Source organism: Crocodylus porosus, unplaced genomic scaffold, assembly GCF_001723895.1.
Source record: "Crocodylus porosus isolate Cpor-Errol unplaced genomic scaffold, CroPor_comp1, whole genome shotgun sequence".
Classification (NCBI taxonomy): Eukaryota; Metazoa; Chordata; order Crocodylia; family Crocodylidae; genus Crocodylus; species Crocodylus porosus.
Window position 1 is genome coordinate 33910904 of NW_017728910.1, and position 25789 is coordinate 33936692.

Genomic DNA, 25789 nt, shown 5'->3' on the forward strand with positions numbered 1-25789 from the left:
ATCCACTCCCCTGTTCGCTGCTGACTGTCCCTGAAGTCCCATGGGTGAGGAGCTCCAGTCCCACTCCACTTCTTGGAGGCTGGTCTCAGCCTGGGAGAGTCTGCCTGCCCTCTGGAGTTCCCGCTGTCCCAGACTGAGCCCAGCCCCCATGCAGCCCAGCTGGAGCAGGGCACAAGCTCTTCTCACCCCCAAGAGAGTGGAAACATTGGTAGTGCCAGGTGAGCAGGAGAAGATGGGCTGTGAGGGGAGGAGATTCCCCTCTGAGCAGGGAGGGGGGTAATTCTTTTCTTCAGGACTTTTCCTGAAGAAAGTAAGACCTGTACAGAGCAGCTCACATCTTTAGTTTCAAGACTGATTATAAAAAGAAGACAAATGGATGGGAATGGGACCTGAAAAATAATAGCAATAAACCTTTAGAATGAAGGCAGATGATGCAGCTCATCCCTTTCTTAAGACGATTCAGATAGGAGAGACTTGTACAGACTGATAGAGAGGTTTTCTAGGTGGATTTTAAAAATGGGTTAAGTTGATAGTTTTGTGAACTTGGGGATCGTCCAGTGTTCATAGGCAGTGTGCTAAGAAGTACAGAGGCCATCTTTATGCATGATCAGGGAGGGGCAGTGCTTAGTTAGAGCGGCTCTCAGGTGCCACTCTAATTGAAGTGCCCTCGGCGTCTCGTGTATTTAGCACTCCCTTGCTTCAAAATGGCGATGGGGGTGCTTTAACTAAAACTCATTCAATGAGCTTCAGTTAAAGTGCCCCTGCTGCCATTTTGGAGCACTGGGACACCGAATACATGAGATGGGAAGGCTGCTGGAGCGTGTTAATTAATCAGTCTGCTCAAATGTGCTGTAATTACAGCACATTGGAGCAGGCATCTCGCATGTCTACTGGTACCCAGAGGTGCATTAGAGAGAAACGGGTAAGTTCTTATTGTCAGATGCTTGCCATAGACTTAAAGGTAACAAGTGACTGTTTTTAGACCCTGTCCAAGAGCAGGATGTGTGGAGACTTCTTAGTCCTGGAAAGAATGAACTAGGTGTAGGCAACTGGCTCTGGATATTTGAGAGAAGGGGAAAATATAATTCAAAAGGACCTTAACATATATAAGTAGAAGTGTTTTTAATGTCTTCTAAAATTTTTTACTGTTCTCTGTTATGGAGAGGGTATTTCTGCTTTAAAATTTTGGTTTTGAATTCCATTAATAACTTTCGTGAAAGGTTATAGCTGTTCTTGAAACTGTCCTAATGTTCCAGAGTCTTCAGTCAAACAATAGAAAATGCTTATAACAGGATTGTGATTATTTTATAGAATAGTATCTTCTGTAAATCTGGCATCTTACACTAATTTAGACCAGAACTGATTGGGTATTCCTTTTCTTTTATAGATAACATTGCTACAGATGGAACATAACTTTGACATTGTAAGTGATATGAGTTATTATAGATCAACTCTTTTCTGCACGTTTAATTTAGATAGTCATGGAGAAAATTTCTTTTTCTAGATGAACCATGCTTGTCGAGCCTTAACGTACATGATGGAAGCACTTCCCAGGTCATCTGCTGTAGTGGTAGATGCAATTCCTGTCTTTTTGGAAAAGGTAGTGTTAATTGTATCTTCCACAGTTAAAAGTACATGCCTATCAAACTGAAGGATAATTTTTTACTTTCTGGGTAAACTGTTTAATCTAATGACTGTGTATAATATGGTAGCTAATATGCATTGCTGCAAATGTCTGCTGAAAACTAGCCCAGCATATTGCTTACAACTGGATTACAGTAACTCCACCAGTGCTGTGGAGATGAACCTGATCTAGTTTTAAACTAGCTAGTTTGGATACTGCTAGCAGTGTAGCCTCAGCAGCACAAAGTTCAGCACAGACTGTAGAATCCCATCTGAGTGTGTTAATTTAAGTGGGTTTCATGGCTAATGTTGAGTCCTGTGCTGCCAGTCAGTATTGTTAACAGGATCCGCGCTAGCTAGATAGGCTTGTCTACAAGGGCTTCAGGCACTGCAGTGTAGACAAGTATGGTAACCTGTTCTTAGTCCCATATTGTTAATTATAACTTGCTTTTGTGCGTTTCTACAACAGCTGTAATCAAAAGAAGTGCTTGAGCTACCTTCAGACTTTGAGGGCTTTTGGTCTTTCTTTCTATGTAGTTATCGCTTCTCGGCCTCTTGAAGGCTCAGATGGAAAACATCTACTATGCTCTAGATTGGAGAGAGAGGGGGGAAAAAAAAAAAGGCTGGTGACCTAGCTTTGGTTTTAAGGACCCAAGAAAGATTTTTAATGTGAGGACATATTGCAGTATGGTGGTGTTAGCTGTATCTACAGACAAGAAATTTTAGTTGGCTGCTTTTCAAAACCATAACTTTTTACTAACTATCTAGAGGAAATGGCAACAGTGATCTCAGGCCTCTGGGCGTATTTGTGAAGGAGTACACTTGGTTCATGTTGTTAATGATTTTTTTGCTTCATTCTTTTATTGTAACCTTTCCTGTTTTGAGGACTGGGGACTTTTTCAAGCAGTGTTGCCTTGGGAGAGGATTTAAATACCACTTGCTTTGAGAATCCCCCTCAATTCAACTTAAAATCTTTTTGTAGAGGAGAAAGTGTTATGAAGCCAGTTGTTGCAGGTTCAGTTTTTGTTTCTTTAAACAGTACTAAAACCTTGAGACACTAAAGGTATGTTGCATGGACTTTTGTTAAGAACTTCAGCACTATTACTTTAACAAGAAAAAATGAACTCTTGATTTAATTTTTGTTTAAGGTGAAAAAAAAACTGATGTACTTGTGTTTTGAGTTTATTTTGCAAAAATGTGTCCTCAGACATACTAGTTTTTAATGGAGAGAATTTTAGATTATATTAGAAAATAGTATTATAAATGGAGAACAGAATATTTACTTTTGTACATCTGCCTTGAAAACCAAATTTAACTGGTAATTCACTTGCTTGTTTTCTTCTCTGTCCTAGCTGCAAGTTATTCAGTGTATTGATGTGGCAGAGCAGGCATTGACTGCCTTGGAGATGTTATCTCGCAGACATAGTAAAGCTATATTGCAGGCAGTAAGTATTATATTATCCCCAACAAAGAGAGAGGACACTTATAAATTCATAAAACATAAACTGCATGGTGCACAACTTCTTCCCAGATTTGTAACTATTTCCACCAACAGTGAGCTTTTGGTGTAACAGTTTTTTTGTATTATAGGGTGGCTTGGCAGACTGCTTGCTGTATCTGGAGTTCTTCAGCATAAATGCCCAGCGGAATGCACTAGCCATTGCTGCTAATTGCTGCCAGAGCATCACACCTGATGAGTTTCACTTTGTTGCAGATTCTCTGCCATTGCTTACACAAAGATTAACCCATCAGGTAAGAAGCCTCTATAAAGGTGGTGTAGTCTTCATTTTTACATGTTAAGGAAATTAGATGCTACCTGTAGTGGTCCTATTCTAAACTCCCACCTCCCTCTTCCACTGCTTCCCCATGCATGGCCCAGATTCACTCTCAGCTTCCTGTGCTACATTGCACTGTCCCACTCCTGGGGTGGAGACCGGAAGCAGCAGTCAGAGGAGGGAAGGAGAGCTGGGGACTCTGCTCTGGCTGCAATACGCAGAGCAAGAAGAAGAACAGTGGCTGAGCAAGAATCTGGGGCCACAACTTAACTCCTAGCCGGCTGCCAATTGGACAACCCTGACTTAAGTGACACTAATAATCCTATCACTGGAAATGAGGAAAACAGATATCATCCACTAGAAATTTCTGACATTACTTCTTGATGCTTGATTAGAAAACAGATCTAGGATCTGAAGAACAAGTATAAAAGGGCACAGAGGATTATTAAAAAAACCTTTTTGAATGGCTATTTTGTATTGTTCAGTTTCTCAAGATTTGCAGTACCAATGACAAAATTATGACTAGCTCATATAAATCTGTGGATTTGGATTATTACAACTTTGCAACCACAACAGTGATTTTCAGCACTAGTTCAACATAATTCCAGTTGCATGTGGTAGTTACTTTCTCTGAAACAGTTATGTTCTTAGCCTGATAATGGGTGTTTGATGGTAACATACATGAGTCACACTCTAGCACAAGGCTACCTTTCTTTGCATTCCACAGTGGTAGGATTCCTCTAAAAGCTTGTAAATGACAGTCTGGGAATTCCCTCCTTGGGGACTTTAACCCAATGTTAATAAAAATGATGAGAAAATACCCCAAGTCACTGGCTGTGCCCTTTCCCCCAGTAGTCTTTCATAAGTATGCACTTTCAGACTACTCATCTAAAACATGTCTTAAGTTGATTTCTGCCTTCCACATCCTTAAATTTTCTTCCCTAAATTTCATGGCACTTCAGGGAAAGGAGATTATATGCATTGAATATTATTTTATATGCATAAAACTAAGCCATTCAGATGTATATCTAGATTTTTTTTGTGGCCCCTGCTGAAAGGGTTAAGGAGCAGCATGCATCTTCCCAGAGCCAAAGTGGGTCTCTTATCTTCAAGTTGTCGTATCTTTTGGATAAGAAAAATTCCTGAAGGTAGTTTGGAACTTGGGCAGCCTCTGGGAGATATTTGGGTAACATTGCCATGCCTTGGATATTGTGAGAACTGCCACATGGAGTCTCCTGTATACTTTTTATTCACAGGTGCAAATTGGAGACTAGTTCTGATAGTCCTATGATTGTATTTTTTCAGTATCAGGGCAACTGCTCTAATTTTTAAAAGAATGCAACCTGTGAGACAGTTACTTACAGAGGTAATGACTACGTCACTTAGAGTTCAGGGAGTTCTTTAATGTGTTGACAGCCTGCACTTGCCTGCTGTTAAGAGTTCTGCCCTTGTAAAAATGTAAGGAAATGATTTGTGGGTTGCACCTGTCCCACATTGTACGCACTCTGATATGGGGAACAATGAGGCCCTTAAATTGCAGGGATAGTCGCAAAGGAAGCTGTTACTTGGAAGGGTCTAATCTCATGTGCATATGCACCAAGAGCGGAATTCCTGTGGATATCATCTCAGGCCACTCTTGTTGTAAGGTAACTGTTTTCATTCACCTTGCACATATCTGTGCTGTTGGTGATGTGCTATAGATTACTTTTTTAATAGGCCTGGTAAATCATTAGGAGTTGTAATGTTTTTTAAATTTAAATTTTGTTATATTGAAAGTGAAACTGAGGGTGTTTATAACTATAAATACATTCAAAATACTAAAATGTTAGGTATTCCCTGGCAAGAAAAGCCACTAAAACTTGTGGCCTAACATTTAGTATTGTGTGTGGTGTAAAGGTACAGTACGCGCATAAAGTGAAGGAACCTAATGTGGGTTTTCTATGGAAGGGAACAGCTATTAGTATTGCTCAGTGAGAAGTTAAGCTGGGGTGGGCATAATATGGTAGTCAGAGGAATTTTGGTCCTGCCTGAAGTGGGTACCTCAGTCCCACCTGGCCCAGGCGCTGTCCAGCTCATGGTACGTCCCACTACCCTGGGTATACAGTAGGGCTGGAGCAGCTCTATGGCTTGATTTTCCACTTCTAGGTAGTCCAGGCAATGGCAGCTCCTTCCAACTACCTCTGCTGCCGGCTGCTGCTGCTGGACCCATGGAGACTGGTGGGGACCCATGTGCACAGCCCCAGCCCTGGCTCAGCCCACCCCATGCCCTCTCTGGACCAGCTGGGACTTGTGCACATAGCCCTGGCCCTGGGCTACCCCATGCCCACTCTGGACCCCCCCCCCCACCCACGATGAGCGGCAATGGCTAGGCAGAAACTGCTGCTGAGCGCAGGAGAAAAGTAGCTGCCACCTCCTTACTGCTGCCAGGCCCTTCTTGCTGCTGTCTCCCAGAGCCCACACCCAGGCTGTCCCGTGGATTCGCTCCACTGCCACCAGTGCTGTCTCTGAGCTGCTGCAGCAAGAAAGGCCTCATAGTGGCAAGGGAGAAGCCACTCTTACCCAGCAGGTTATAGATTCATAGATGTTCTCCTGGCTAGGCCTGTGCTGCTAATTGTGGATGGGTGGATCCAGAGCAGGCACGGGGCTGGCCGGGGTCAGGTCTGTGTATGTGGGTCCTGGCTTGTCCAGAGCTGGTCCACTCCAGCTGAGTCAAGTCCAGGGTGGGTGTGAGGTGAGCAGAGGCCAGGGCTGCGTACTCAGCTGTTGGTGATAGGGAGGGACTACAGGATGTGCAGGTGCTGGGTTGATGTGGTGCAGGATGGGAGGGAGGAAAGGAAGGAGAAGGTGGGGAATACTGACTGGCTTGCAGCAGTGCCCCAAAATGACCCACATAGCCCATGGGCCCAAATAATTGCTTGCCCCCGAGTTAAGATGATACCTATGAAAGGCTTCAGCTGTTTGGCAGAAGTAAATAGCGGGCAGGAATACAATATGGAATACATTCCCCAAACGACTGGACTGGGAATTTAGACCTGCCCTAAGACTGAGATCTGAATGTTTTGTACATCTTTTCACTGCTTACAGGTTTAATCTGGCATAGTGACTTTCTATTTTGTAATCTACAATGGAGTAACTTTCTTGTGATACATTTAGTCTTGTAGGCTATAGCCATTCTAAGAAGTTAAGTGTTGTTGGTTATTTAAAAAAAAGAGGATTTCTCTTTTTTTAAATCTGTATTACGTTACAAACTGCTAAAAATTGGGCTTCTATTTTTTAAGCAGGGAGAGGAGGAACAGGTTGATGTCTGACTGTGCAGGATTGTATCTTATAAAAGCAGTAAATTTTTCAATAACTTTTTTTTTTTTTTTAATAGGACAAAAAGTCTGTAGAAAGCACTTGTCTCTGTTTTGCACGTCTGGTAGACAATTTCCAGCATGAAGAGGTAACTCTTTTTTCTCTTTGTTCATGTATTGTATTTTCTTTTGAAAGGTTGTCTTAAATAATCAGACCAGAATTTTTAAAATTCTCTCTTTTCTTAAAGAATTTGCTTCAGCAAGTTGCTTCTAAGGATTTGCTCACAAATATTCAACAACTCCTGGTAGTGACTCCTCCCATCCTGAGCTCTGGGATGTTCATCATGGTGGTGCGCATGTTTTCCTTAATGTGCTCCAATTGTCCTACACTTGCAGTTCAACTTATGAAGCAAAGTGAGTGCCTATGTTCCTCTTACTTCTGTACCATCCTGCCCCTTCACTTGTTTTTTGCATATCAGCATTGGAAGTGAAGGATTGGTAAGAATTGCACTTCATAATCTCTAATGTACATAATCTGTTAGACATGACAGTTTTAAAAAATTGAGAGGGGAAAAAATACAGAAGTGGTGACTTCTGTACTAAAGTACAAAATATAGCTAGTCCCCTTATTTAGAAGGAACTCTTCTCTCTTGGTAGAGAAATGACCTGGTTTTCATATAAATGTATATGTTAACATATTTCAGGTAAAATTATTCAGCTGATGTTTCCTAGGTGGGGAAAAATGTGAGCATGAAAGGCACTGGATAGGAAACATGAAAGAAAACTGGCATTCTGTATTCTTAATTTGAAACAGTTTATGCTGATTTTTCATTGTCAGACTTCCTTTTGTCACTTACATCAGCCTTTTAATTTTTGCCTCGCTGCTCCAGCTGATGTTGCTTGCTCTCTCCCTCTCAGGTTAGGAGAAAATTAAATGAACTCCAACCCAAATTAATTTTTGTTTTAAAATGTATTTTTTTTAAAGTGACACTTAAAAGCCATCACTCTTAAATGTTTTATAAACCTTTCCTTTAAACTTAGATTGTAAACTCCCAAAAGCTGGGATTGTCTGTGCAGTATAATGTATAGTATGGTGGAGCCTTTGTTTTGATACTGGGTAATACCATAATATAACTACTCTCATAAAGATATTGCAGAAACACTTCACTTCCTTCTCTGTGGAGCCTCAAATGGGAGTTGTCAGGAACAAATTGACCTTGTTCCTCGAAGTCCTCAAGAACTTTATGAGCTTACTTCTCTTATCTGGTAAGTTGTTGGGATTTTTTTTTTTTTTTAATGCAGTGTTAGGTTTCAGTTATTGTTGCATACCAGTTTAATATTCTGTGGAAATGAGGGCTACTAGTCTTCAGAATACAGTTCTGTTGGCGCACAGCTTTTACCAACATGTTGATTTTGATATTCTTTTCAGTGAACTGATGCCTTGCCTGCCTAAGGAAGGAATTTTTGCTGTTGATACTATGCTAAAGAAAGGAAATGCACAAAACACAGATGGTGCAATATGGCAATGGCGAGATGACAGGGGTCTTTGGCATCCTTATAACAGGATTGATAGCCGGATAATTGAGGTAGTAGTTCAGCTTGTGGTCTAAATGCATGTGCATTTGTGCAGGTGTTTGAATGCTTTACTTCTGACTATATATGCTAAACTCTGCATAGGCTAATTCAAGTACTATTTATTTTTTTCTCAGTGTGAGACAAGGCTCTATAAGAAGGTATTCTTAATATTACATTGATTATTTACTTTTCTGTATTTCTTCCAAATTGGGTGAACTGTTGAATACCAAGTTAGGCAGAAGGCAGGGCAGGGTGACACTTTTAAACTAACTTCTTAGATAAGAGCTAGTAATGAGGTAGTCTAAAGTGCTGCCATGCCCTAGCTGCTTTCTGAGTGCAGATGAACATAGCTGACTAACTTTCAAATACCAATGTAGTTATCTGTATTGTATTATGTGTTCGTTAGTCTTGTTTTTTTTCATACCAATGGGTTGTCTCCATTTGGGAATAACTTAACTTAATCTTGCTATCCACAGAGCAGTCAGTATACTCTTTTTATGTTTTGTTTTTGTTTTGTTTTTTTTAAGTGTGGCTTTTATTCTTTATATACACAAGGGGGAGGTGAGCAGTTGTTCTTTTGGGATTCTGAGGCCATTTTAATTTTGTTGATTAAACTCATATTCTACTGTTTGTTGTTTAAAGTGAGCAGGTAGAATGAGTAAAAATTTTGTTTTTCAATTAAAACGGCCTTTACTGCAAAGAAGTTTCAGAAAGCCAGAAAACTGACTGCCATAAAAAATAATTGGCACAAGTCAGGATCATGTCTAGTATTTACACGATTCGGTAATTTGATTAAACTGGCATTTTTAACTGTTGTTCTTAACAAAACCATTTATCTAATTACTTTCCTACCTGCCATCCCTGTGCCCCATTTCCATTCTGGGACATGGAGTTCTGTTTAATAATGCTGAGCAGTAAAAAGTAATCTTTACAGAACCTTTTTTCATAGATTTAAGGTCAGAAGGGACCTTAGTAGATCATCATTTTTGTTCTTGTGTTTCTCAGGCAGCTCATCAGGTTGGCGAGGATGAGATAAGTCTGTCTACATTAGGGCGTGTTTATACTATTGACTTCAATTCTATGCAGCAAATCAATGAGGACACTGGAACAGCACGTGCCATTCAGCGAAAACCGAACCCCTTAGCCAATACTAACACTAGTAAGTACTATCTTTTGAATCCTACTGGCATCTGTGGTTGCCACTTGTTGTGCTATAGCACAGTATGTTACTAGCTGTTAGTTTGGGACGTGACTGCTACTATCACATGAATTAAGCTTGCATTAAGACGGTTGAGTTTTACTTACTGACTTGTACTTTGGCATATTAATTCTTCAAACTACTGGCTGTTGTGTGTTAGCTGGTATATTGGAGAGTGGAATGAAGGGTTGCATTCAAGTATCTGTCTGAAGTATGGTGTGAGCTGCCCAAGTAGTCATGGCGTTGGATAGGTGCTGCTGAACGTGTTGGGTCAGGTATACCACCTCCTCCTCTGGCTGCAGGGGGTCAGCAGAAGATCCACCGATCTGGACCCTGGCCTTCCTAGGCAACTAGCCTGAGGCTTGCCCCTGGAATTGCAGGCTTTTCCCCAGCCATATGCTTCCTGCCCAGGGTCTGTAACTGGTAATTTAATCAGTAATAAATGAAAGAAATGAGATTACACTTAGTTTGTGCCTGCTGTCTGGGGTTCCTGCCGTCCACTCTGGTGGGTCTGGTGCTTCCAGCAGCCCAGACCTGGGCACAGGCTGGTGGCAGCACTCCTGCTGAGGCTAAGGAAAGACTGCCCAGGGATCATGCCATCCTCTCATCCCTCCAGGTGGTGGCCTGGTTCTCCACCAGAGAGGCCCCCTGTGCAGCTGTTCCTGGCTGCTCTTAACCCCCCACACCTGCAGAGGTGAGCCCTTCTGCCCTGTCAGGTGGCCAGGCTTCCAATTGCTCACAACCGGGGACCCTTCCATAGTGACAGGGACAGGCCCCATTACATATGGACAAATTCCTTCAGTTGTGTTCGATGAAGATGGTGACTTCCTTTAAATCTCTAAATTATTTTCCTTTTTATTCCTTTACTTAAGAAAAAAACCACAAACAAAACAAAACTCAAGAAATATGGTGATTTAAAAATCAATATCTTGCAAGACTAAATAACAATTAACTTATTTTGCTATCAACTCCATTCAGAACAAAGCTCAGTAGTTCATGAGAGAAAATTAGACAAATTCAGTGTGAAAATGAAGCAACTCAAGCATCCAAATATGATTTATTATAGGTGGACATTCAGAATTAAAGAAGGATGATGCTCGAGCGCAGCTAATGAAAGAGGATCCAGAGTTGGCAAAATCCTTTATTAAAACATTATTTGGTGTTCTTTATGAAGTGTATAGCTCTTCAGCTGGACCTGCTGTTAGACATAAGTGCCTTAGAGCAATTCTTAGGATAATTTATTTTGCTGATGCTGAACTTCTGAAGGATGTATTGAAAAACCATGCAGTTTCAAGGTGAGTTGTTAATGAAACTGTTTTAAACTCTTTGATTCTTCCAAAAACTTGTTTGTGAGCTCATCTTACATTTCAAAAGTGCTCAAATGAGAACCAGGCAGTTCTTTTGGCTTTCAGTGAGAGCTGCAGGTGCTCAGCAGTTCTTTAAATAAAGCTTTGAGTTAAGTGTGGCAATATAGTGCATCCAACTGAAGCGTAGCTTTAAATATAGAAGTCAAAAGTAGCTATAGATGTTTACTAGTTACATTGACGGTTATAATCATATGGTGACATTGGAGATCTAATTGCTAAAACTAAATATTGAGAACTTGTCTTACATTGCATGATGCCTAAGGACCCTTCTGACATGTGCAGACTTTAGTTTGAGATGGCACAACACAACCCTAATTTGGTACGCTAGTGTAAATGTTTAGGGGCTCAAACCAGTCTGGTAAATGAGCAGGAGGTACACCGAATGGAAAGCTCTTTATGGAAACTTTCTGGCCGCAACTTTCCTTTTACAGTGAAAACATCTTCCAACTCATTCTGACCCAGGTTAACACATGTCATAGGGGAATTAAATGCCACTTGTTTCCAGCTACACCCATTCTTTCCTCAGATTTTCTTAACCTGTGTTGGAAAACAAAAAATAATGCTGGAGTTTGGCATTTAAATTCAGCTGTATGTCCTAGATGAGCTTTCTTCATAAATAAAGTTTTATAAAGCCTAGAGAAATCTTAACAAATTCTAATACAAAAATTATCTGTTTTAGTCATATTGCCTCCATGTTGTCAAGCCAAGACCTTAAGATAGTAGTTGGAGCCCTTCAGATGGCTGAGATCTTAATGCAGAAATTACCTGACATTTTTAGTGTTTACTTCAGAAGAGAAGGTAATCCTGCATTTTTGTTGTTTTATAGTATTTTTTTTTTAGGGTTATTCTGAGGCAGTGAACAACATTGTACTATACAAACTGGTAAGGGGAAATTCATGAAGGCTGTTAATGTCATGACTGGGAAGCAGAACCCGAAGTGTTTTCAGGAGGAGTAATTGCTGTTTTTAACTCTTTCCTAAAACTACATTCATATCGGTCTGCTTCAACAGACCTGAAGCAGACTTATTTTTAGGTTTTCCTGTGCATAATGGCTGAAATTTATATTGACCATGATTTAATTCTGCCAGGTAATGGCATTTTGGCAGCAAATGCACATTTTAAGTTACTGATTGTTCTCTGTCACTTACGTTATTTTCTGTCAGTGACTTTCTTTTTAATATCACTAATAGCCCATTTTACTGCTCTCTAGTAAAAGCTAAGGGTTGCTTTCAGAGTATTGTTGTATGTTGTGTGTGTCTGGGGGTCAGGTGGATGGGAGAGGTTGGAGGACCACATTTAGAACAGAAATGCTACTAAACAGCTTTGAAGACTATCAAAACTGCTTTGCTTAATTTTGTGAAGGGGTGATGCACCAAGTGAAGAATCTAGCAGAGTCTGAGACTTTGTTGACAAGTCCACCAAAAGCATGCACTAATGGATCAGGAACGCTGGGTACCACTACCACAATAAGCACTGGAACAGCTACTGCTGCCAGTAATGCAGCTGCAGACTTGGGCTCTCCCAGCTTACAACACAGCAGAGAAGATTCTCTGGACCTGAGTCCACAGGGGTGAGTATTCCATGTGTTCAGTTTGTACAGATTTTGACCATTCAGCTGTCATTGACTTTGGGCAATATTTTTTTTGGTTCATGTCTTTTCATAACTGTATTTGGGGGAGGTGTTAAGCAAACATTTGGGCACAGGCTGCTTTCCCTCTAATCTATTCTGAAAAACTGGTCTAAAAACCTTTCCCAGCTATACCATTGGGCAAAAAAAAATCAACAAACATTCCTTATTTGCATGTTTCCTGAATAGTCGCAGGTACAAAATCACTCCAACCCTACAGTTGACTTCACTGGTAGTTATGATCAGAAGTGGTATCAGGCTGAAAGATACTACTGTCTTTATGAGCCTCATACAAGGTGCAGTAGGGCCACCTTGAATACTTGTTTTTCTATTGCCAGTAGTTTGACAAACATAATTTTAAGCTGTGGATTTAGTTCTTGATGCCACTTTTGATCTGAAACATAGTAAGACTATGTGTACACATTATACCAAGAACTGTTTCTATTTTGATGTTGTAGCAGTTGTACTGCTTTTGAGCTTTAGCCCCTTAAAGAAATAGCCAAATATCAATTTCAGCACTGTGGTATATTTCATTAAGTGCAGTTTGTGAAATATGATTAGCAGGGATCTGGGTTTTCTGCTTGCCACAGAAAAATGCAGATTTTATCCTTTAAAGGAGAAAAATGCGGGAAACTGTAGGTTGCCTTTTACAGGCTGGCAGAGTTCCAGCCTGCAAGGGGCTGCTTGGGGTTGGAGGGAGCAGGAGGAGGCTGATTGGACTCAGAGGGCTCCGTGTCCGTGTGTGTGTGAGCATGGGTGGGGGCATTAGGCAGTACGTTACAGGGTGGGGAGATAGCCATGGCTCACACCTAGCCCTCCCTAGTGAGGGAGGGAATGAGGCAGGTTTGGCAGCTGGGACTGGAGATACTGCCCAGCTGGGACGGTATACAGGATGCAGGGCCAGGGTGGGAATGCAGGGCTTGGCTGGGGAGTGGGACAGAGCCATGGGCAGCTCATCTTGGGGGAGAAGGGGTTGGCGGGGGAGCCAGCTCACTGCCACTGTGCACAGTCCCAGGGGAGGGGTTGGGCACCGTGGGCAATGTTGGGGGGGGGCAAAGGGGGGGGCACATGCCCCCCCACCCCAAATGTGTGACCACAGCAGGGCATGGGGCTACAGACTGGCACCAGGCTGCCTCCATGACCCAGATGGCGGGACCCTGTGCAGGAGGGTAGAACAGGGTGGCAAGACTTCTTGCTGCTGCTGTTACCGTTGCCAGGACCCCTGTGCCAGCTGTGCAATGGAGTAATGCTGCGCTGCCAGTAGCACAAGAAGTAACAGATCAGGGTGGAGGAGTGGGGCCATGCTGCTCTCATCTCCTGCAGCTGCTGGCTGCCATATGTAGTGCCTTTTTTATGGTGATTTTGAGGTAGGGATTAGGCTTCTGAAAACTCTACGTTCTCTAAAAGTTTCTAACAGTTGGTGAAACCTGTGAATCTTTAATAGCAATAGATAGTAATTTACTATTTTCTATGATATTATTTGTCTGAAATCGGGGTATGCTAACAGTTTTAAATACATTGGCTTGTGAAAAACAGTAATATGCTATGGATTTCACTACTTATGTAAAGAAACTGTAAGTTTAAGTCTTGGTTCCACTAAATATAAAAGAGCGGTGTTGGATGCAAGGAGGTCAGTAGAAAGATTTCATTTAATAATAGGAAATGTTAATACTTAACTGAGCAAGTGTTAGCTGCTTTCCTCTAATACAAAGATATCTCTCTTACTTTTATTTATTTATTTTAAGTACATTTTGGAAAACTAAAGGCGCTAAAATCTAAGTAAATGTGTTTTAACCGTTTTTGTAGGCGACTAAGTGATGTTCTAAAGAGGAAACGACTGCCAAAACGCGGACCCCGAAGGCCAAAGTATTCGCCCCCAAGAGATGATGACAAGGTAGACAATCAAGGTAAATTCAAAGTTTTTTTTTGTTGTTTTTCTTGAGTTTTTTTAAATGTGACAATTAATTACTCCATGGTGGTTACATGATGATATAGATGATCCTTCTTAAAACAAAGCAACTTCAAAAGGTTTCATCCCTTACCAACTTCACTGTATACTAATATACTTCTAACATTACTTGTAACATTTATGGTATTAGATTCTAGGGTAACTTTTCAGTATGTGTTTAACTTTTTTCTTGTTCAATCCTTTCCCTCCCCCTGCCACCGCCTCAGCTAAAAGCCCTACAACTACTCAGTCTCCTAAATCTTCCTTCTTGGCAAGCTTGAATCCTAAAACATGGGGAAGATTAAGCACACAGTCCAATAGTAACAACATTGAACCAGCACGCACAGCAGGAGTCAGTGGTCTTGCAAGGGCTGCTTCAAAGGACACCATATCCAATAACAGGTATAAAAAATACTGTTCAGTTCTATGAAGTTTTAAATATTCTTTATGCACAAATTATGAATCAAACTGGTTTTTAAGCAGTGTTACTTGACTCTTCCATTGTGGAATTTAAACCCTGAGTTTAACTACTGTCACATTCTTTCTGAACATGCTGGAAGTAACTGGAGGAGTCCAGGGTCAGCGGGGAGAGGAATGCCAGAAAGGCAGAAGGCAGAGGGGGAGAAAAAGAAATATAGTGAACAGAGTTTAAACAAACATTAAAGGAAAATAGGTTGGAAAGAAAGGTAATGTAGAGGATCTAGACCTGGGAAGAGAGGGAGGAAAGAAAAGCAGTAGTGAACAAGTAAAACCTGTGTATGAGTGGGGAAGCTTTCAGACTCCCAGTAGTTTGCGGATAGATCAAAGTGGCATCACTAGCAAAATCGCCCAAATGGCAATGGTGATCCCCTATATCCACGTATTTCTTACATAAGTAGGCTTTTGCATATAGAAACTTAAAAGGCTTGCTCTGCTGTCAAACAAGTATACATGGTGTGCGCATGTTATAAATGGTTTGAATGTATCAACTTACTCTTACGTACTTTTCTGTAGAGAGAAAATTAAGGGTTGGATTAAGGAACAAGCCCATAAATTTGTGGAACGTTATTTTAGCTCTGAGAACATGGATGGAAGCAATCCTGCACTAAATGTATTACAGAGACTTTGCACTGCAACTGAACAACTCAACCTCCAGGTGATAAATAGCAACTTTGGTATTGAGTGGGGTTGGAGATGATGAAACTTGCTTTTTATGAAAGAGATTGCTGTGCTCATTCTTTAGGTAGTGGTGTGTTTGGGATATTGTTCCTACTGTCTTAGGGTCACTGTGACATCAAAGGAGCTTTGGAATTTTGAATAATATATTAATTAAATTTTATTGCAAAACTTCTATCAATTTTTTTTTTTCCAGAATTTACAAAGGCTTTAAGGTTTCTTTTATGGAATACTAAAATCTTACTTTTTCTCTGGCCCTTGGCACATGTTCATTTGATGGCTTGATAGGATATGATCCCTGATCCCAACAATCATGTCTCCTACCATGTCACGTATGCATGGCAGGAAGTGAGATTTTTGGGATTGGAGATCAGATTCCAGTTGTGCCCTTGCTGCTTGCCAGTGTAGGAGGAGCTTGGGATCATTATTCTGGGCTTCCCCTTCACCAGCGCAAGTCTGAAACCTGGGTGTGTGCTGCCCCCTCCCCCCGCGGTGTGGGGCCAACGATCAGCTGATTTTTTTCATCCCAGGCCCCAGAACAGCCCCAGGTCCATGGAAGATTTGGCGCTGTCCCAGTAAACTTTGAGGCAAATGCATGTCGGCTAAATCTGGGATCCACTCAGAAATCAGAATCTAGCTTCAGAACAGAACTGTGAATATCTTGTATTGCTTTGTTTTGAGATGGGGAGGAGGAATAAAAGGAGTATTACTTTACTTTCCAACAAGAACCTCTGGTACTTTAACTCATTTGGTCAATTGACAATACCTTCTTCAACTTGGAACATGATTTATAGCATGGCGTACGTAGGTAGGGTGCAAGCTCCAAAATAGGAAACCTTTAATTTTGTTGGTTGGTTGGTATGGGGTTGTTTTGTGAGATTAAGTACAAAAAGCACAGTGCTGATGTGTGTTTTATAGAGAGAAGAACCTCAAATTTAAAAAAAGGCTGCAGTGTTCCCTTAAAATTGATTGAGTTAAAGAATATTTAAGTAGCACCTAAGGCTTCTGTAATTCAAGAGGTGTCTTTTTTTCCCCTTTCTCAGATTGTTCATTGAGAGCAACTTACAGGTTGTCAGTTACTGTTCTCCCTTCCCCTATTTTTGTAATAATTTTATAATCTTTAAAATACCTTAAAATACTAATTCTGGCTTTTGCTGTGGAAGTATTGAAATGTGGACCCTTACTTTCATACATCTTCCTTTCAGGTGGATGGTGGAACTGAGTGCCTTGTAGAAATCCGTAGCATAGTCTCAGAGTCTGATGTCTCCTCATTTGAAATCCAGCATAGTGGGTTTGTGAAACAACTCCTGCTTTACTTGACATCTAAAAGTGAGAAAGATGCTGTAAGCAGAGAGATCAGATTAAAAAGGTTCCTTCATGTGTTCTTTTCTTCTCCAGTAAGTTTTTTCACTGTATTTTGATTTTTGTTCTTGAGCAGTAAATATCTCCTTTATAACTGAGGGGTACAATAGCTACCCCACCTTCAGAGAGATGTTCATTCAGTTGTTTAAGCTGTGATAAAACACAATCTAAAAGGACAAAACACGGCATGTGAGAAATCATGTGGATTGATCTCTGGTGCAGATGCTTATGGGGAGAATTCATGCCCATTATGTGGGAGACTTTCCAAATTGGCCAGTTGGCTCTGGGGATGCAAATTGACCTTCAAAAGAGACCCATTGGAACTGTGCAGAGGGGAACAGCTCAGTTCTTTTGTGTGTGCTAACCCCTATATGAATACTGTAAGCAAATATGCAGGAAAAAATGTAAAAACGAGGACAGGTGGCTAATTTTAAGGTTTCTATTTGATTCTAGATGACTAGAAATATGTTTTCTACAGCACGTCTGTAAAACTTTGCTTATTACCACAATCTCAAGGCATTACATTTGTAAACATTTTTTCCTAGTGTGGGATTTTAGCACATAGTTTGGTATTTGTACAAAGACGAATCCAGAAAGTGTTAATGCTCTTTTTAAGCAATTATTTATGTATGTTAGATGAGGCAATATAGAAATCTCATTTGCTAAAAATCTACTAAATAACAAGCATGACGGTGCATATACTGTTCTTGTCACGTAGCAAAAAGAATTTGTTAGGACAAAGTAAGTAACTGATGTAATATTAATACTGTGGTGTTATTTGCTTGGCTTAACTGCTTCAGAGAGTACAATTGGATTAAGAGTGAAAGGTGACATATATTTTATTTTTCATTAAAGCATTTAGGAAATGAAAGTTAATGGCCTAACTTAAATTTCAGCTTCCTGGAGAAGAACCCCTTGGAAGATTAGAGCCATTAGAAAATGCACCTTTGTTGGCATTAGTGCACAAAATGAACAACTGCCTCAGTCAGATGGAGCAGTTTCCAGTCAAAGTGCATGATTTCCCAAGTGGAAATGGAACAGGGAGCAGGTAAGCATTAATGCTCAGGTAACCCCTTTTTTGCTGGGAGCCTGTTTTTCTAGCACCACCTCCAATTTTGGTTGTTTTAGGAGCTGAGGGAGAATTGTGTCCCCTTTTTCTTTGGGAGACTATTGTGCAGCTAACATTTTGTATTCAGCAAATAATTTGAAGTTTACTTTAGTTATTTTGAGTGATCACTTAAAATCACTTCTTCTGTGTTTCTAATTTGGCATACTCACCTTTTGATTTGGCCTTAGACCTAAGCTGAAAATTGTCCCACACCAACGTTCCATAAAATCTTGTAAAAAGTGCTGCATAATATTATCATAATGAGATGTGCAAACACCTACAAATGATTAACAAGATAAACCCAAAGATTTTAAATGTAAAAAACCTTCTAACCTGTTGTTGTCTTTGAGTTCTTTGCTATAGAAGAATTCCTCCTATTGTTTTTTCCATAGTGAAAAATGTGAATGAAAGCTAAGAGCTGGCATTTTCCAAGGAATGCCACAAGTCTAATGTGTTTTGAGAATCACTATCCAACACAATGTTGTAGAAAAATGCGCTCTTATTGCTACTTACCCTGACTGATTTGATTAATTTTTTTAATTTTTTTTTTTTCCTGGGCATTGATGCAGTTGGGTGACAGTTGCTTGTTATTTAAAAGCTACTTAAACATGTTTGTAGAAAGGTTGTTTCAGAATCACTATAGGTGTTCCGCTTGATTTTACTAAGACTTAAAATTTGTGTACAAGTCTAAGCTACATCCTTTCTGTAATTATGGGATATGCGGCATGTTTCTAATTTGCAGTGATAAATCATATAAACTTTAAAGGTAAGTTTGGGAGCAACTTGTAAATCACCTGGGATGTAAGCCACTTGAGTGTCTTGAGAAATAACAATGGTTTATATGAAATAACATGGAAAAATGTGTTGATTAACTGAAAGTATGTTTCAGTCAGTTCAGTTTCTGGTAACTTTTAGCATTAACCACTTCACATACTATTTATCAACAAGAAGTATATTCAGATGAATTGTAACTCAAACTAACAGATACCAAGGTACTTGCCCTTTTAGATAGAGATGGGAAGAAGTGTAGGTGGTTCTTTGACATAATTGGGTCCTGATTCATTATTAAGTTAATGAAATAATACAAATTTTAAAAATAATTTAAAAGTTATTTTACTCTCCAGTTTGAATACTGACATCAACACAAGTTAAATGTTTATGCAGAAAAGTGAATATTCAAAGTTTGTGTTTAAATGTCACAAATTTTAATCTATTAGTTGCAAAGGAGAAAATGGTGACTGCTTCTGAATTGCATGCAAATACTGTGCAGTTCAGAAATTCCTTAAAACCTTTTTTTAGTGCATGTAACTTGAGTAAGCAGTCAACACAATAAAAAACTTTGTTTTATAGAGCAAAAGCTTTAACATACAGCATTTAGCTAGGATTTATATTCCAAGTATGTTAGAGCTGTTTCTTCATTGTTATACTTTTCCAATCCTGAGTAACATCTGAGCAAAAGAGGCAGAAACTGACTTTTTTCCACTAGAGTTTGGAGATGGGAGTGGCACCAGTCAGGAAGTCTAATTTTTCAAACCACACTATTTGTAGAAAAGTAAGCTGTGACTGCATAAATACAGAGAAATGAAAAGCAGAGCATGTATAAAGACTAAAGTGGAGATCAGTACACACAAGTGATGGCAAACAAATATAAAAACAAAGTCAAAACTTAAGGATAAATGGAATAGAAAAAGGAAAATTATGGTACGATATAAGAGTAACAATGGATGTGGGGTAGGGGTACATCAAAATTTCAGTGAGACTTGAAACTGATTTGAAGACCAGCATCCTGCCTGCTACCCGTTGGAGGGGGCAGCTGCTGCAGTGGAGCACTGTGTGGAGCATGGCTTCCCCTCCTCCGTGGACAGTGTGGCCAGAGCATATCCTGTGGGCAGGTGGATGCAGGCTGCTTGCTGTGGGCTCAGGTTCCCTGGCCAGCTACCCTCCTCCTGGGGCATTGACGGTCCAGTGGGCAAGACGCAGCGTGGCAGAGCAGGGCAGGGAAGCTTAGTTCTGCCACTGTGAACCAAGCTTCGCCATGGCGAGGCCCACTTTGTAACACCACTCTTGCTGCTGCCGACTTGTACATCCCGCTGCTGCCAGGTGGACAAGGAGCACCTTGCCATAGCAGCACTTGGCTTGTGGTGGCATCACCAAGCTTCCCCACCAGGTCTCGCTCTGCCCTCCCATGCCAGGTCCCATCCACTAGGCCCTGGGGTGTGGGGGGGCACCATGATGGGGAGCCTGAGCCCACAGCGGGCAGCCCGCCCCCACCTCACACAAATTTGGTGGGCCTGTGCCCCCCCCGGCCTCCCTGAGAGTGTGTGCAGCAGCGGGAAACCCTCACTGCCCCGATTTTAGCCACCTGTGGCTCTGTTCCACTTCCTGCCTGGACCCTACAGCCATGCATTCTGGTTGTGGGTTGCAAGCATCGCCCAGGCTGGGCGCTAGCTCCAGCCCTGCCCAACTTGTTCTCTCCATCCCTCACTATGAGGGCCTCAGTACCTCCCTGACTTACCTGCAGGAGCTGCTCTCCAGGCTGCCTGGTGGTACATGTATATATACATGGTACCCCCTGCCTGACTGCCCTCCTCGTGCTCCTCCCAGCCCCTTGCAAGCTGCCAGTCTTCCAGCCTGCAAGGGGAAACCAACAATTTCCTGCATTTTTCTCCTTTAATGGAGGAAATCCATGTTTTACTGCATCTTTCTATGGCAAACAGAAAACTGAGATCCCTGATGATGGGCAACTAAAACTGCATTCAGTTTAGGTGCCTTGTGGCTTTACTTTTTTTTTCTTCTTTTAGTAAATGAACTCTCTGAAATCCTGACAATTTTTATATAGGTCCATAATCTGGAATTCAGTTTTGGTGTTAAGCAGTCAAGCTCAATAATCTGAAACGATCTACACTTAAGGTTCACAGTTCTCCATATTTTTAAAAACAGACATTTCTCAAATATTTCTATGTAAATGAGACTCTATATGTTTTGTATAATATGTTACTAATGCAAATAAGAGAATAGAATAACTGTAGCAACTTTATTCACAAATTATCTTGAGTTTTTCTCTCAACAGAGGATCCCAAGCTTTAAAATTTTTCAACACACATCAGTTAAAATGCCAGCTGCAGAGACATCCAGATTGTGCTAATGTGAAACAATGGAAAGGTGGACCTGTGAAGATAGATCCCCTGGCTTTGGTACAGGCCATTGAAAGATACCTTGTTGTTAGAGGTATTTACATCGTGATGATTTTTGGTTTTGGGTTTTTTTTTTTGTTTTTTTTTTTTCACCCTTGTGCAGTGCCATGCATGTTGATGGTTCCCAGTATTTTTACCTAATCTAAAACAAATAGTCTGTAGAGTCAGCCTCTGTCTAATGTGATTTCTGAAAGTGTCATGTCAGGGCAGAAGATGGAACAAGCAGGCAGTTACTTTTTTTACTCTTCATTTTATAGCTGTCTAGATTTCTTCCTCCTAGCAGCAAGAATCTTATCTCTCTACTAGATATCTCCTTGTTGCATGCAGGTTACACTTTTCTAATCTCTGGATCATCATGCAGACTGCGAGTTTATTTTTTGTGTGCACTTTCAGTGCTGGAGCCATAGTCAGATGACTCTGAAACTTATCCCCTAACAATTAGATATCTGTATTGGAGAGAGATTCATTCTTGAATGTATAAATTGTTTGGAAGAGTAGTTTGGGGTTATCATGTACATGATTGAAGGTGTAATGTATTACTAAAATAAAGTGCAAATAAGGATATTCAACCTGTTTTGTTAGGATATGGAAGAGTAAGAGAGGATGATGAGGATAGTGATGATGATGGATCAGATGAAGAAATAGATGAATCTCTGGTAAGTTGCTATTCTTGCTATGGAGTGTATGACTAAGCTAATGAATCATTTACAAAATCTGTTTTGCTTTATTTAGGCTGCTCAGTTCTTAAATTCAGGGAATGTGAGACACCGACTGCAGTTTTACATTGGCGATCATTTGCTGCCATATAATATGACTGTATATCAAGCAGTTAGACAATATAGTTTACAGGCTGAGGAGGAGAGAGAGTCTACAGATGATGAAAGCAACCCATTAGGAAGAGCTGGAATTTGGACAAAGACGCACACCATTTGGTAAGTTGGCCAAAGGGAACAAGGAAGAATCTCTCTTAGAAGTACTGCTTGGATAATTAAGAGACTGAGAAATCTGTTTTTAGGATCCAAAACTGTTAAATTGTCTGTTAATAACTATCTTAACCGAATGGTTTACCTGGTGAGAAACTTTGATTTTTAATTTTTTTTTCAGTGGTTTGCGTAGGAAGGGAGTGTTAACTGATTCTAATCAGCACAGCAAAGAATTCCAGCTCATAGGAAGGAAGTTGATATACTGCTTTGGAAATTTTTAAAGTGATGCTTACCTCAAATGGATGAAGTTGTATTAAAGAATTTACTATTTTCTAATTGCAGACTATTACAAACACTAGAGTGTCTGAAATTAGCAAATATTAATTTGGTATCACTAAAAGAAATCCTGAGGTTTTTTGATTTGTAGACCTTCTCTAATCATGCAATGCATTAAGTATTGGTTGTACTGTTTCTACAGTTGTAGTTCTCTCCCCATATACTGCACTTAAAACATTTGTTAGTCATTGTCTTTAGCAGGCCCACACAGTATAGTATAGTGTGCCACACTATGAAACTGATATTAAAGAACAAAAATAATTTTTACATTGATTATTACTTCTGCCTCATCACTCTTCCAATATATGAAGCTGGTGACTTCCTCAGTATGGTCCAGGTTCCTTTTTAGCGCAAAAAAAAAAAAAAAAAAAGTATGGGCCAAAATCAAATGAATTGTTAATTTTTTTTGTCATTTTAAATAAAATGCTGGCACCCTAATTGAGAGCTGCCACTTGCTTTTGGTTTCACAGTTTTTAGTGACCCAAAATCACATTTTATTTTTAAATGCTTCACAATTTTTAGGTACAAACCAGTGCGAGAGGATGAAGATGGTAACAAGGACTGTGTTGGGGGTAAAAGAGGAAGGGCACAAACTGCTCCCACAAAAACTTCTCCTAGAAACTCAAAAAAGCATGATGAGTTGTGGCACGGTAAGCACTTGTCGCATGGGCAGGGCTCACCTGTGAAAATTCCAGTGGGGAAAGGGTGATCCAATGCTTTAAAGAAAGATTTTTCTTATATTGTATGCAGTGGTTTCCATATTAGTTACTCTTGTGTCTTAGAAGAATTTTAAATTTGAGTAACTGGTCTAAAAAAACCCAGCAGAGTATAAGTATGGACTACTGATTTTTTCATTGATTTGATTTTTGTTTGGCTAAGCAGATCTGTTTGACAGCAGAAATTTGCGCCTTTTTTTTTTTTTTTTTTTTTCTCCCTGCTAGATGGTGTGTGCCCTTCAGTATTAAATCCTTTGGAAGTTTACCTCATATCTATACCACCAGAAAACATAACATTTGAAGATCCTTCATTAGATGTTATCCTCCTCTTGAGAGTTTTACATGCTATCAGTCGATATTGGTATTATTTGTATGATGTGAGTAAAACATTTTATTTAACTCAATATTTTCTCCAACGGGTGGCTATTGTCAGAGACCTATATTTTTGAGGCAATACACAGAATGGTCAAATTTTTGTTTTACTATATGGCCTAAACATTGAACCATTACAAAAGAGGATAGGATGGAGTTTTGTTACCTAAGAATGCATCTCATTTGAACCAATATAACTGTTCCCCTGTCTGCTTCTTTACCCCTGGAGTAGAACTACGATTCTGTAACTTGAAATGTGAATGAAAGGTTTATAGTCAAAGCAATTTAGTGTGAACACTCTGGCTAACAAGTTTTATATTGGATCAACTGTAAATGCTATAGTGTTTAAAGTGTCCTAACTGTTGGTGTTGCCACTCCTTTGTATCTAAAATCAAAGCATTAATAGGAGTTGGATGCTCCGAATCTCTATAGTTGCACATCTATTTGAAAATCTAGATTCACATTGCTTATTAAGCAACACTTTTTAAAATTATGTACATTTTAAACAGTAGTGTTGGAGTCATGCTGTAACCATAATGGTCTGAGAAGTAAGCAAGAGGCAAGAATTTTTGTGGATGATTTTATAGCTTATTAGACCCAACTGCATAGTTGGGATAAAGTTAGTTCAAATGCAAGGGAATCTTCGTTGGGTCACCTGATAAAGACCTGATGTCTTGTATTTGAGCATTTGATCCCAACCATGCTCCAACTGATCTAACCATTGATCCAACAAACTATAAATCACCCACAAAAATCCTTGCCTGTAGTGCAGGGGTTGTCAGTTGGGGGTACCTAAGGATACTTTGAAAGGTCCCAGGGGGTACTTGGGGGCAGGTGGGGATGGAGCACTGCTGCCTCAAAGGAGCAGGGCCAGGTCAGGGCGAGAGCAGTGGCGCCCTCCTGTGGGCAGCACAGGTGCTGCTTGGCACCCCGCCACTTGCTGTCCAGTTGCTTACACCCCTTTCCCCCCCCAGCTTGCTCGCCATCTGGCCATGCACTACCTCCCCCAATCCCAGGGGTACACTTATTAAAAAGAGGGCTGCCAGAGATACACTTAGTAAAAAAGGTTGAAAACTCCTGCTCCTGGTATATTTAAATGGTTACCTTTTAAGTATAGAAAATGTTTACTGAATTCTATATGACACTAATTATGTACTGATCACTATGTGTGGTGGGAAAAATTGTATTCAGGAATACCTCTATTGGCCCTTCTCGCCATAAAATGATGGGATACAAGAGGTGTATTGCCTTTCCCCTTTTGCCCCTTATATTTATCCTCTGGTAAAGTTGCTGAACTCTTGTTGCTCAAGGATGATCTGCAGATTACTTAAGCTCCTGCAGTGTATCATTTTCACCAAATTTTGTAAAACTCCTTCTTCCCTCAAACCTCCTCAAAAATCACTCTTTGAAAGAGACAAAGGAAGTGGTTAGTAGGTCCTTTGGATAGCATGTTGATCAGCCTTGGTCAAACCAACCACAATGAAAAAAAATCTCAGACTGGTAAAGCATTTGTATAATGAAAAGAAAATTAGGAAGACCTAGTATTATTACTTCCAATACCTCTCTAAAAAGACACATTGTGTTTATGGGTGTGTTTGACTTTTGTATTTAACATCACAGAATGCAATCTGTAAGGAGATTATTCCGACCTCAGAATTTATCAACAGTAAACTGACAGCAAAAGCAAACAGACAGCTTCAGGATCCATTGGTAATCATGACGGGAAACATACCAACTTGGCTGACAGAGCTTGGAAAAACCTGGTATGAAAACATTTGCTTTCTGCAGCCTGTTAAAGTTTGAGTTTGAACGGTAGAAATGCAGACCAACTTATTAAAGTATAACCTACTTTATTTTAGATTAAATACCATTTCTGATTTCCTTAATACACAGGTATAGTAGTTATGTTAAATGATTTGTGGCAGAGTCCTAAAATAAAAGATATTGCATAACTCTTAAATTAGTACTTAAAAATATTTAGATTGATTCCAATTTGGAATGATAAGGGTCATTATCCAGATTTGAGGTTACTACCCAGACTCCATGTTTTTTCAAAGATTCAGCACTGTGGTTGACAAAACTTTAAATGCATGTATTTTTGGCTTAAAATGTGATTTAGTGAAATTAAATTTATGAAACTAAATAGGTAAATGATAAAATCATTAAACTGATGTTAAAGCTTGGAAATGTTTAATGCTGGAGTTTCAGAGTTAAAAA

At 40.1% G+C, this 25789-nt stretch overlaps 1 protein-coding gene across 3 annotated transcripts in view; it reads left to right on the forward strand.

Annotated features, from left to right (window-relative positions):
* TRIP12 (thyroid hormone receptor interactor 12) overlaps positions 1-25789 on the forward strand; it is a 110039-nt gene that overhangs the window by 68732 nt on the left and 15518 nt on the right. For 2 of the 3 annotated variants that reach the window (XM_019533007.1, XM_019533009.1), the window contains 23 exons: positions 1388-1423; positions 1505-1600; positions 2976-3068; positions 3214-3375; positions 6772-6840; positions 6940-7105; positions 7840-7957; positions 8121-8277; positions 9272-9425; positions 10531-10759; positions 11511-11629; positions 12194-12401; positions 14265-14365; positions 14634-14808; positions 15400-15541; positions 16767-16958; positions 17820-17971; positions 21087-21259; positions 21808-21881; positions 21958-22157; positions 23007-23134; positions 23426-23577; positions 25193-25335. In XM_019533007.1, coding sequence (XP_019388552.1) covers positions 1388-1423; positions 1505-1600; positions 2976-3068; positions 3214-3375; positions 6772-6840; positions 6940-7105; positions 7840-7957; positions 8121-8277; positions 9272-9425; positions 10531-10759; positions 11511-11629; positions 12194-12401; positions 14265-14365; positions 14634-14808; positions 15400-15541; positions 16767-16958; positions 17820-17971; positions 21087-21259; positions 21808-21881; positions 21958-22157; positions 23007-23134; positions 23426-23577; positions 25193-25335 — 3239 coding nt within the window. The remainder of the gene's footprint in view (positions 1-1387; positions 1424-1504; positions 1601-2975; positions 3069-3213; positions 3376-6771; positions 6841-6939; positions 7106-7839; positions 7958-8120; positions 8278-9271; positions 9426-10530; positions 10760-11510; positions 11630-12193; positions 12402-14264; positions 14366-14633; positions 14809-15399; positions 15542-16766; positions 16959-17819; positions 17972-21086; positions 21260-21807; positions 21882-21957; positions 22158-23006; positions 23135-23425; positions 23578-25192; positions 25336-25789) is intronic. The other variant, XM_019533008.1, reaches the window with a different exon arrangement.